Genomic DNA, 13163 nt, shown 5'->3' with positions numbered 1-13163 from the left:
TGCTGCAGCATTCGCTGCATGTCAGAATAAAGCCTGGCTCAGAGCAGAGCATTGATCTCTGCCCAAGTTCATTACTCCCTCCGGAGATAAAAGCTGAGGGAAGGAGGGAGCAGCGGTGACAGACAAATGGGTGTCACGGCCATGCCCAGCTGCATTCACAAGTTCCCATGGCTGGTTGGAATCAGAGGGTCCTGCTCTGGGGTGGCAACAGCAGCAGTGGCAAAGAGTCCTGAGGTAAAGCTGCCGGGAGCTGCGGAGCAAACACAGCTCTGTCAGGGAGCAGCTCTGGGCTGGATCCTGACAAAGCAAAAGCATCAGATCTCCCAGAGGCACATGTGGAGGCAGAACCCACCCACTGAAACAAGGAGATTCACATACCAAAGGATGGGGTTCATGAACCCCCCAAATAGGGGGTTCTTGCACTGAAAGACAGCGTTCATGTACTGAAAGAGGGGGTTCATGGACAGGGTCAAGTGCAACAGGAGAAGCAGCAAAGGCCAAGCACTCGTGTGCCCCGCACTTTGGGTGATTGGCCCAGTCTTGTGGCTGCTGTCTGGCCCAGGGTCCATCCTCTGCCATTGGCTAACAAGGAAATAAAAACAAACCCACACTGAAGTGGCAGCTACAGACTGTGGTCCCCCAGACTTGGCACCCCACTTTGAGAGGCACCCACCACAGGCACAGCCAGAGCAGGAGCTGGCGATGTCACCCAGTGGAAACTGCACATCCCAGGCATGGGCAGGGATTCCCGGCTCAAGCCCAGCTCCTGCACCCTGACACGAGGGCAGCACAGCCCCCACTGGAGGCTGAGGCCGTGCAGCTGCACCTCGAGGGCTGAAACTTGCCTGTGCACCATCAGAGATATTTAAATCATGCCAGGAGGAAGCAAAGAGCATAAATTCCTCCTGAAGCTGGGAACACCTCCAGAGGCAGAGCCTGAATTAAGTCCCATTTCCAGCAGATTTTTTGCCATCACAGTGGATGAAAAATGGGTACTGGGGCCGTGCAGGGCCCAGAAGAGAGGGAAGTGCCCGTGCCCACATCTTAAGTGTGCTGGGAAGGTTTGGTTCTCCTGCTCAATTTTAATCCATCAGTGAAGAGGCCTCGGGCAGGTGCTGCCTGCGGGTGCAGCCATGCGGCCCCAAAGAACCCCTGTGTGTCTGACAGGGATATGGGGGAGGTCACTTGCACACAGAGGCAGGAACAGAGCCAGCGGCTCCCGGAGCAGAGCCGGCACCTGCCGCCTAATAAGGTCCCTTATCTGCTCACTCGTTATTGCTCTGAACAGCCGGCGCCTCCCTCACAAGGGCTTCTCTTTCAGCAGAACGGGCCCAGGGACTCGCTCTCGAGGATGAAACACTCCTTATCTCCAGGTTCCTGCACTGCTCAGTCCGGCTCAGGGGGCACTCGGCAGATGGAGGAATCCAGCGGGCACTTCCATGCAGTGAAACCACAAAGATCCCAGTGGCACCGCATCCACGGTGATCACGGCTCGTGCTCCCACAAGGTTTGCATGTGAATTCCCTGGGACACCTATCCATTGGGCAAAGGCAACCTGCAACGCTGGAGGGTGCAGTGGAGCTTGGAAGAGCTGGATGAGGTTGGAAGGGGATGAGAGTCAGCCAGATCAGCAGCACCTCATGAGGCATCAGCCTCAGGGGGACCCCAGACCCTGAGGGGCACAGAGAACATCCCCAGGGACACAGCTCCAACGTGGAGTTGCCCAAGGACATCCAGAATGAAAGCAAGAGCATTGGTTCTTCCTGCTGGCTCCCGAGTGCTGCTCATGCTCATTCCAATGCCAACACCCCATGTTCCCTTTTGACAGCAAAAGCTGCCCAGCAACTGGAAGAAAAAAAAGCTGAAACCCCAAATCCCAGAGCTGCTGAAGCACTAGGGTCTGCCTCATGCATTGTTTTGAAATTCACCTCTTTAAGGGTTCATGTGGGGGCACCCCGAGGCTCAGCACTGAGCTCTCCTGAGGTCCAGGAGCCAACGCTCGAATCTGCGTCTGCCTGGGAGAGTGAATTGGGTTGTTCATCTCTCTGACGGGCAGAATAAACACCCTCCACATTGATACTGAGCTCATTTCTGATACTTGTTTAGAGACTTGACAATTCCTGTATAAAAGGATTTCCTTCCACAGCTGAAGTTTGACATTCCTGCATTATTAGATTATTTGCAAAGGTCTGTGTGCGCTGCAGGAAAACAATGCTCCCGCCAGGCAACATTAGAGCCTGCTCCTCCACAAATCATCCCGGGCGCAGCCAGCCATGGAGGCAGCGCCTGTCGGGATCCCCCGGTGCAGGGAGCAGCCAGGGAGGAGGCGAGTGGGAGCTCAGGTGAGCAAACATAACCCACCCACCCACACTACGGCAGCCACAACAGCATTGAAAATAACAGACCGAGCAGGAGAAGGGTTTTGGGTAAAGGGAACCCTGCTCCAGACACCATCAGCACCATGGGCTCCTTGTGTCACTGCCAGCACAGCCCTTCCCAGCAGCACAACCTGGCTGGGAGAGCAGTGAGAGCATTTCTGGGCAGGGACACGTGGCGTCTTTGTCCCCCCTGCCTGGTTTGGAATGGTCACAGCCCTGTGTCCCTGGCCCCCTACCCTGGGGAGCCCTGGGAGTCCCACCATGATGTGGGAAAGGCAGCAGAAACTCCCCCCAGCATGTGGGGCTTTGGGACTCAAAGGCCTCTGCCCAGAGCAGCCCTCACACAGGGAAGTCTCCAAAGCATAAAATTCAGAATAAAATGACTTGAAAAGAATTATTTCTTCAGAGAACTCAAGCCTGTTTCCACACCATTAACTCCTTCCTCTGCAGAACCCACTGCCAGGTTCCCAATGGAGAGGAACAACATCACAGGTGTCTGTCACTATGGAACAGTTCCCTCTTTCCAAACCATTAAGCACCAAAAAAATTAAATGTAAAAAAACAAACAAACAAAAAAATACCACAAACCAACCAGCCCTTCCCCCTCCAAATAATTTCCTGCCCCAGGAGAAAAGCTTTCCCTGAGAGCAAGGCCTTAAAAGAAAAAAAAAAAATATTAAAAAGAAAATCAATAGTGTAAGTGACTTATTTTGCAGCTGATGGTTTGTCCCCAGTGCTGACAGCCTCTCACTGTATTTAGCACAGCCTCAGTCCCTCCACTGGGATATCAGGAGATGTTCCTCAGCCATGATTTACACTCATTTCTCCCCGTTTAGGGAGGCTCAGCGGGGAGCAGAGCTCAAGATGGATTTGGACACACAGTGAGGACGGTTGGTGCCTGTCTCCTGTGGCCAGGGCGAAGTGCCATCAGCTCCTGCCACTCCCAGCAGGAGGAAACCAGTGCTCCTGCCCTCCCTGATACTGCCAGCACTGCCACCCCCTGCACGGATGGTGTCACCACCCCTCTCCCTCCCTGTTCCCACACCTGCTTCCCCAGGACTCACCCCAGGATTCTCCCAGCCCCAGCCAAACCCAGCCTGGCCTCAGCCCAACCAAACCCCACTGGGGCAAGCACCTCCCTGGAGCAGAGGAATCTGATGACCCCACAGACTGAGAACAGCATCTGCCTCATCCCTTGCTGCTTTCCTGCTTTTAAACCCTGCACTGGTGCTCAGCAGCCTCGTGCAGCTGGTACGGAACCTGGATCGTGCCCTGGCAAAGTCCAGATGTCTGGGTGATGGGCTCATCCCTGCATGCAGTGGCCACTGCCCACAGCTCATCTCAGCCTGGGGCAGCCTTGGGCATCCCCAGGGGTCAGACCTCCCACCACTGCATCCCGGGATTCTGCTGCAGGGGGAAGTGTGAAGCACCCCAGGTGCTCTGCTGAAGAACACCCTCCCAGCTCCTTTCTCCTGGAGGGCAAGTTTCCTGCTTCCCATCACCAGAGTGCCTCATCCATCACGTTCCCTCTAATTACCTTCTCATTTACCTCTTTAGTCAAATCTGTTTACAGTCAGACACAAGAAAACACAGCCCAGGGAGGGGTGCGATGGAGAGGGGTCTCTGTCCCTGCATGTTCCACTGCCCTGGGCAGAGGCTGTCCCGGTACCCTGAGAGCAGAGCAGGCACGGGAGTGTGGCTCAACACGCTCAGGGCTCACAGAGGAGCCAAGGCCACCAGGCTCCTGTCACCCAGTCCCTGCCATCACTCCCAGCAGCCGAGTCCCACAGGTGCTGCATGTGGGCTGTGCCACTCCCACACCCCTTCCCAAAACCCACATTTAGCTCAAAAGCCAACAGTGATGCTGCTGTTCCATGGCCACAGAACCAGCAGGGTTAAACCAGGACACAATTTCCCCTGTCTGCAGCCTATGGATGCTTCCTCAAGGAAATCTGTTATTAGCTCCACCTTTTAATCCTCCCTCAATTACAATAACATCATTCTCCACAACTGCCAAGACTCAGGGTGCCCATCCTCACACCTCCAAGGCTTTTCTGTGCTGCTCAGTATGACAGCACAGAGCTAGCCAGAAGCAGCACATTAAGCTGAATAATTACCTTAATTAATAATAGTGGGCCCAGGTGGGCCCCCCGCCCATCCCAAGGATCAAGGCAGAGGATCCAGTGTTTCCCAGCAGTGGGACATGGGGCTGGGTTGTGGGTGCATGGCAGGGCCTGGTGTGATCATGAGGATCACAACTGACTGGGCTCCTTTGGAGCAGTGGGGCTCTTCCCTCTGAAAGAGCTCGGAAATTAGAAGAGAATAATTCATCATCCACCTTGTAAAAGCCTGACTTGCAGGAACCATCTCTGGGCAAATTCCTCAGCAACATCTGGAGCACCCTCATCCATCACAGGGACAGTGGCTGGGCTGGGTGGGATGCACACTGCCATTTCCTAATCCCACAAATTCCTCCTTCAGCTGGGGAAGACAAAAACACTCACAGCAAGGTGTTCCTGGCTCCCCAGGTGCAGCACCATGGCCCCGAGAACCGTGAGGGACAGTGCAGTGGCGGCACCACGTTCCACGCCCTGCAGAGGGAACACCACCTCACAGGATGTTGCTGAGGCCCAGGCCCCATCACCAGCTGTGCCTGTTCCTTCTCCGGATCCAGGACAGCAGAATGCTGGCAGCTGGAGCAATGCCAGGACCCTTCCCTGCTCCCCAAGGAGTCCAGGGAACCCATACACACCACCACGCTTTTGTTTCCTCCAGCCCCTGTCCCTTGCTGCGAGTGCTTCCAGTGGAATTCACTGGCACAACCCACTGGGGCAGTGACCGACGTTTCACTCCCAGCAGATGCTGCAGGAGGTTTTCCCCATCCGAGAGGAGTCAACTTGGAGCAGGGATCATGCACTGCACACCCACACCAGCTCACCAGCTGTGTATGGAAACGATCACATGTACACACACATGTGGCAAACACAGTGAAATCAGGTTTAAAATGTACACTCAGATTTCTAAACTTACCTTGCCCTTAGGCAGTTTATTGCAGTTTTCTCAAGAATTTCCCTACCCTTTTCTCCCCCAGATACACGGCCCTACTTCTCAGCTGAAGCTGTTCCACATTCACTATGTCCCCCTTCTGCTTTGTCTCAAACCCCTCCCCTTCTCCTCAGCTCCTCCAACACAAGTGCAGTGAGGCAACAGCCAGTCCCCTTCCAGGGAAAACAAGAGACCAGCTCTGACCACAACTTCTGGTATGGAAAGGGAATGATTCCCAGACTCAAGTAAAAACCTAGCCACACCTAAAAGCTAAAGGAAAAACCACCTTTAAGGAAGCAGGTTGAAAACAGAACAAAGACATGAGGGATGTAACAAGTTCTGCACAAAAATACATATTTTTGTGGCTGCTGAAGCCACGACTTCCATGCTGATCCCCTCAACACCAGCGTTCAATAGCGCCAGGCCAGCAGTGTCTGTGCACTCAGGATTGAAGGAAGCCTTTAAGCTTCCCTGACAATGCATTTTTCTTGGAGATAAAAAATGAATGCTGCCAGCATGCAAATCTCTCTAAATTAGGCATGGCCCAGCTTGTGGGAGCCACGATGGTTTGTGATGACAGTCATTAACTCTAGCAGCAGAAAAGAGGATGCAGGAAAATATCCTCTGCTACCTCCTATCCCAGTTGGGAGTCCCGGCTCAGGGAAGTGCCAGAGTCTGGCACAATGACACCCAAAACCACACTGTGGTGCAGAGGGTGATGAGAATGAGCTGTGGTCCCTACCCCTGAGGCAGGCAGGGCTCTCCCTCTGCTCTGGGGACTCACTGCTGCTCCAAGAGCTAAGCTCCCTGTCTAGGAACCACAACACTGGTTTTCTACTGAACAACCACAGCCAAGACCCAAAGCTGACTGCGAAAGGAAGGCGATGAAATTTGGGCATGTCACTGCTTACCTCCCCTCACTCTTAGTTCTGGGTAAAACCCCAACAGACGCATTCCCTCTTTTCCCTCTTCAGCAGGGAACAGGGACCAGCCTGTGCCAGAACCTACTTTCAATTCCCACTCACCTTCAGGAAGATTTACCAAGAATGGCTGATGTGGCCGATTCCTGGATCTCTTCTGCCACTGAGGAAGGGATGAACTGGACACACATCACCACCTCAGCCTCCCAGGTTCCCGTCAGAGCAAGGGTTGTACATTTTCATTAACTGATCAGGCTGGAGTAACTTGCAAACAGTCTCTCCAGCCTTCCTCTCTGCCCTCCCTGCCACACATACATTTGTATTGTTTCACACTGATCCTTGGAAGCTTGATTTAGGGAGAAAAAGGAAAGAAAGAGAGGAACTTCATTCTGGCTTTGTGCTGGGTATGCAGCTGCAGCCCCAGTCCCAGAACACTGCTCAAATAACAAACCAGGAACTAAAAAAAAAGCAAACTATCTTTAATATCTCCCAAATCCCATTTAGAAGCAGTTTCATAGAAACATCACTTTCATCGTGCAATAGAGGCTGGAGGAGGGGCAGAAGGAGGGAGAACTGGTGCCACGTCCTTGTGGGCAGACACAGAGGTGTCTCCCAGCTCCTCAGAAATTCTCCAGCAGATCCAGGATCCTCTTCTGCTCGCTCTCCCGAAACTCCTGGTTCTTCCCGTCCCCGATGTTCTCTGCGTACTCTGCAGGGAGAGAGCAGAGGGACACAGGCTTTGAGTGCAACAGGAACAAACCAAGGGCAACAACTGCAGACACCACAGCACAATCTATACCCACAGACACAGCACACAGCCAAATGGGAATTAATGCAAGCATTGATGGTTTTCCTGCCCATCCTCAGGGTTAAAGCTCTGCATAACAAACACCTACTGACACTCATTAAAGCTTTTGTGGCAGATGGAGGCAGAGAACTCCCTGCTCTGGTCCAAGCAGACACCAGCATCCAGGAGCACCCATTCCCTGGCATGGGAATCATGGCATTATGTCCAGGAAATGCAAACAGTACCATAAATCACTGCAAATCACTGGCTTCCTAGGTCCCTTTGGACACTGAGTGTCATCAGGGAAGGTCAGGCCAGGTCTGTGACAACTGTTAATCATTCACAGCCCTGGGTTTAACCTCCTGCTGTCCAAGCATCCTGAATGAGGATTTTTGTCGAGGAGACCCCAATTCCTCCATCTACCACTGCTTTTAACCACACAGAAGAAAAGTCACCGGTTCAGATTTAACAACAAACCAAACTCCTTGTCATCAGGCAGAGGACACCACACCCTGACCATGGTCTTGCCCATCCATGCACATGGCCAAACACCACAGAACTAAACATTCCCTCTGTAGCTCTCCTTCCTGACATTCATTTGGAGCTGGCAGCTCTCATCCCCTACCAGCTCCCTCCTTCCTGCCACCAGAACCTGCATTTTCAAAGACGGTTTAAAAAGAAAAAATGAAAAGCAGGTTCTGAGCTGCAGAAGCAAGAAGCTGAACAAATCTGAGGAAATCAGGAGCAGGCTGATGGCTAAGACAGCGCTTCCCTGCCTCCGCCTGCTTGCATTCTTTTCCTTCTTCCAAACAAACAGAACAGCTTGTATTCAGCACTGAATGGTAAGTTGCTGTAGAAAGTTTGCTTTAATATTTATACGTTTAGCACTGCTACACGCTCTGAGCTCCATCAAAGACTTTGTTACAGGAGCACTGAAAGCACTGAGGACAGGCAGAAGTTAGCTGATGTGGGAGTCTTCCCTCCTGTGTGCACTCTCTCCATGTAAAAGCAGTAAAGCTCTTTGTCAGGCTTCTGGGAAAAATATTTTTAATATTTATAAACCGCTCCAGTACCTGGAACATGAGCAGGTGGTAACAGTGAGGTTTGCTGCAGGTGAATCTGAGCTGCCCACTGTCCCAGCAAAGGGACCAGCTCAGGACACCTTCCCTCGATGGAGGAGCTGCTCTCCACAGCTCTTACAGGCAGCAGAAAGCTCCTACAAGGACAGATTCCTTGTAGCTCCCTGTGTATGGGCTGATTGCTGCTGGGCAGCCTGGCCCGGCTGCACTGTGTGTGTGCTTTGGCCAAGGGCTGCACCAGGGATCCACAGGCAGGAGACAATCCCAGTGCACAGGAATCCTGGTCCCCTTCCCAGCCAAGGCTGGCACGTAGCTCAGGCTCCCCGTCCCCTCAGGCAGTACCAGAGCATCCCCGGGAGCTGGTGGAGGAGCTGGCTCTGTCCCCAGCAGCCTTTTCCATGCTCCATCAGGGTAAGTGCCTCTGGATCAGCCCCACTGGGTGCAAGTGCTGCAGTTTATTGCAGCCCAAGGGCAACATTTCCCACCTGCACTGGCCTCATCCAGCCCAGGTCAGGGACAGCCACAGTCTCCAAGGCTGGCACAGCCAGCAGCTCTGCCCTCAGCTGTAAGGATGGCCAGACTGCTTGGATGAGGGCTCAAGCAGGGAGCTGCTGAGTGCCACTAATGACACTGCCCTTCCTTTGTGCCAGGAGATCACCCAAACAAAAACAAGACAAAAATTCTTCTTATCTTGTCCAAATGCACAGCATTTCTCCTTCTAAACATCTAGGCTTTATAAGACTAAAGCCCCAGTGACTCCAAGGCAGAATGTTTACTGGGTTATGACAGCTACTAATGCTCATTTGAAGCATTAGCAGCTTGAAGACACCAGATAAAACCCCCAGAACCAGGCTTAAAAAAGTAAATCTCTGACTGAGATTTTATGTATTTACTTTTTTATTTAAAATTCCACTCCACTGAGACTGCTAAAAAAAATTTCAGATGTAAGCTGCCCCTGCCAACAGTTAACCAGAGCTTACACACTGCTGTAGCTACACAAAGGGAAAGGGCCCAAGATTGGTTTCTGCTTCATTAGACAAAATACAATGGTTACAGAACAGTAAAAATCAATCGGGAAATACTGAGGCTTGTAATAGATATTGGAAGCTCCAGAGCTTGCACAGATGGAGGCACCATGAGCCAGACTGAGCTCCATCCTCAGAGCACACTGACCCTTCCTTTGTGCTTACCTGTGCTAACAGGTTCGGGCTGGACTGTGCAGCAGACATTCCACATGCCCAGCTCCCAGCATGTCCACTCACCTGGCACCAGATGTGTCCTGGGGAGGGGCCTCAGCAGGAGCAGCTCTGACAGAGCTCCCGAGGCAGCCAGGGCCAATGGCTAGTCTCTCTGGATCAGTGAGGAACAGGGAGATCTGCCACTCCAGAGCCAAGTATAGCTTCAGAGAGGCCTGTGCCTCACTCAGTTCCCAATGACAGATGGAGACCAGGCACCTCCCCAAGATACAGACACTGCTGCAGTCCCGAACCCAGCCTCCATCCCTAAAACATCTCCATAGCCAAGGCACACACCACTCAGTGTTTTCTTCCAAAGCATAAACTAACTGTCCTGTTGCAAGAAATGCTTGATCTTCCAGAAAAAGGAAGTGTGGGAGGACTGGTCAGCCTGCAGAAATGCATTAATGAGCCTCCCGTTATTCCCTGCCCACTCCTCCCCCTTGAAAGCCCTACCATAAGAAAACAGTCTCGCTTCCTTGCTTGCATCGTAAGTAATTCTGAGCCACCCCAAGGGATCCATCAGCTGTCAGGTTGCCAGAGAAACATGGAGAATATGTAGGCCATAAAAATCAAACTAAAAACTGAGCACCTAATTAGTATGCAAAAATAGAAAATAAAAACTGAACAAGAGCAAAACACTGAACAAAAAGTAAAAATAAACCGATCCTCATCTGTCCTGAGAGCAAGTTGGGAAGTAGCCTGGAAACATTCCAGCCAAGGCTCAAGCTCCTGATCTCTCAGTCACTTGCAAAAGAGACTCGTACAGTTGAGTCCAGTGAAGTTTTGGAAGTCCCTTGCTGACCCCAGCAGCACACTGCAGGGTCCACATCCAAACCCCTGCTCCAACCCCTTTGCTTTCCTGGGAAGCTGTGTCCAGGGAACTGACTCCTTCAGAGAGGCAGGTGAATGTCCCAGGTGTTGCTGCTGTTACAGGCTGGTGAATCTGTGCTGACCACAGATGTGGACATAGGTGTGTAACTACTGAAAAGCTCAAATTTCAGAGCCCAGACTGCAGCTGAGCCCAGTGCTGCTCCTGCCTCCTGGGTCCCACTGCAGGTCTTCACAAGGACCCACTAACAAATTTATCACTGAGGTTTTGACTATTGTCTCTGAAGTCTCTAAAACTGGCAAGTATAGGAGATGGGGAGAGCTGCAGTCAGAGCCCAAACTCTGTACTCATCCCTGCATTATTAACAAGCCAATGTGCCCCTTCAGGCAGGGAATGTGGTGCTGCTGAGAGCATCCAACCCAGCACGACCCTGAGCTTGCAACACCCAATACAACCACGGAGGAAGTTTCACAATGCAAGTCACTGTCTGGGAAAGAAAGAATCGGATGAAATTTTAATGCAGCTGCCCTCCAATTCAGCTTAGTATGTAAATCAACAACCCAGAGCCGTGACTGTGAGGTGTGCAAATCCAGCGAGGTCTGCAGACAACTCCCTCAGAGACCCATGGCCCAGGGCAAGTGTAGGAATCTGAAGGCGGACGTGTGCCATACTCCACACTGGAAAGGGGTGGTTCAGAGGCAGGAATTTTCAAGTATCATAATTAAAATCAGAAAAGACATCCTATGCAGCCCCCCTGCTCACCAGCAGGCATTAACTTGCACTTCGTGGCCAAGGACAAGGGCCAAAGAGATTGCCTATACCTGCAGGTAATCTTACATTGTCAGAAAATCACTCTTAATTTTGTCATGCCAGGCAGCCTTCTGATTCCTTTTTTCCTGCATATGAGAAGGGAGAAAACCAACAGGTTCTACAGGAAATAAGCTGTGTGTACCCGCCAGTGTTGAAGTACAGGCAAGAAAAGCCCAGGAGAACATTGCTGCTCCCAAAGAAAGCAGAAACATTGAAACACATCCCACAGCCCAGTATCCCAGAAATGCTGCCAACCTTCCTCTCCCTCCAGAAGAAAAACAAATTCCTCGCCCCACACTGAAAACAACACAGCCCCTTTGGAGCAGACACACTCCATAAGGAAGCATGTTCTCTGGGCAGCTCTGGTCCCCTGCTGCTCTCACTAAGCCTCTCAGCTCCGAGGGGCCATGGGAAGAGGCTGAGTCCTGCCCTCCTCTCCCTCAGTTCCAGTGGCTGCTGCTGCTGAAGGACAGCAGGCTGCAGAGGAGGGCCACAGCTCAAATAGGCATTGCTCTAATTCACCATGAGCATTAAAAATAACAAGCAGTACTTTAAAACTGGGATTGCAAATCACAACAGCTACATTTTAAAGCTATAGAGGATACTTTAATGCTATAATCCATATTAATCTGACACTAAGAACAAGACAAATACACCACGGGTACTAATATGGTGCAGATGGTAAAGTGCAGGGCCATGTTAATGAAAGATGAGACTCCACTATTCTTCCCTCTAGCAGGCGTGTACACTTCCCTTAAATATTTACTCTCATGTTAATGTCAGCAGTGAATTCCAGCCAGGCTGGAGCTGATGGAAGCGTGAAGTGACGTGCTGTTCTCTGACAGCAGCTACAGCAAGTGTCCTAACTCGGAGGCAAAGCAAAGCATGCCACTAATCAGGGCGATTCCAGCCCTGCCAGGATCTTGGAACACTGCTCAGCTGCTGCCTGGAGATGCTCAGGAAGCCAAGGAGAATTACATGAGAAGGCTCATCCTGCACAGCGATGACCAAGCTGTCCCTGGTAGCGATGAGACACTTGCACAGAGATATCTCTACTCACCCTTCAGGATGTGTCGAACAATTTTAATGGAGCTGCCTCTCATGTTCAGGATCTGGTGGACTCTCTGACGAATCTGATGGGGAGTAGGAAAGAGAAGAAAGAGATCTTCAGTGCAACACAAGTCCATGCACAGCCCCACTTTTTCCCACTTTGAGGGATAAGCAGAGACCTGAGGACCACAAAATCAACTCAGTCTTGGCAGTCCTCACATCTGCTCAGGAACACCCAGGAAGGCACATGGCACAGAAATAAGAAGCCACAGAATGCATTCACAAACCCCAACGTATTCACAGAGGAGGCAGAGATGGCAGCATTTTGCACAGATCAAGAAAAGCTGTAGCTGTGCTTTTGCGAGACCTCCCAAGAGCAGGTCACTTTCCACTGCTCCCTCAGCAATGGCATCAACAGGGCCTTTCCATTTCAAACCTTGACCTTGCTCATATAGATTATATGAATGTAGTGACATCAGCTTCTGTCCCCACTAATGCCCTCCTATCTGCTGCAACTTGATGGAGCTGTATGGACACAAGTGCAATAAACAGGAGGTTTCCTCCAAAAAAGGGAATTAGAGACACAATTACTCAACACAGCAGCATTTGCAAGGATTTAGAGCCTTGTCTGCACCATGAATGGAAACACACATCATCTGCCAACCTTGTACACAGCTTTACCTGGGGAACGTTGGCATTGCAGATCTCTGCCATGATGTAACAGATGAGCTGCAGCACAAAGAGCCCGGCATCCAGACGACGGAGATAGAATTCATCTTCCATGTCATCGTCTATGATCTCTCCTCGACGCACCATGTCCTGTAAAGCCACACAAAGGAAAGGTGTGAGGATTCTCTCAGAGCACTTCCTATTAGGAGTGGCAAAATGTTGGTGGAATTTGTGGTTTCTTAAGAACTGTTTTGTTCCCCCAAACATTATCAGCTATATATTTCTTGCTGAAGAAGTATTTTTAATAATTCATTTAAATTCATAAAACATTTCATTCGGTTTTGAAGAAGTTTTGCCT

At 51.2% G+C, this 13163-nt stretch overlaps 1 protein-coding gene across 1 annotated transcript in view; it reads right to left on the bottom strand.

The window, feature by feature from the left end:
• Positions 1-6803: 6803 nt before the first annotated feature.
• CTNNBL1 (catenin beta like 1) overlaps positions 6804-13163 on the bottom strand; it is a 47452-nt gene continuing 41092 nt past the window's right edge. Inside the window, exons 14-16 of the mRNA XM_069033988.1 lie at positions 12818-12955; positions 12147-12219; positions 6804-7052 (exon numbers count right to left, since the gene is read on the bottom strand). Of these exons, the coding sequence (XP_068890089.1) occupies positions 6964-7052; positions 12147-12219; positions 12818-12955 (300 nt within the window). The 3' untranslated portion in view covers positions 6804-6963. The remainder of the gene's footprint in view (positions 7053-12146; positions 12220-12817; positions 12956-13163) is intronic.

This window comes from Aphelocoma coerulescens, chromosome 20 (genome assembly GCF_041296385.1).
Source record: "Aphelocoma coerulescens isolate FSJ_1873_10779 chromosome 20, UR_Acoe_1.0, whole genome shotgun sequence".
Classification (NCBI taxonomy): domain Eukaryota; kingdom Metazoa; phylum Chordata; class Aves; order Passeriformes; family Corvidae; genus Aphelocoma; species Aphelocoma coerulescens.
The sequence above is the reverse complement of the archived record's forward strand: the minus strand, read 5'-3'. Positions and strand labels throughout refer to the sequence as shown.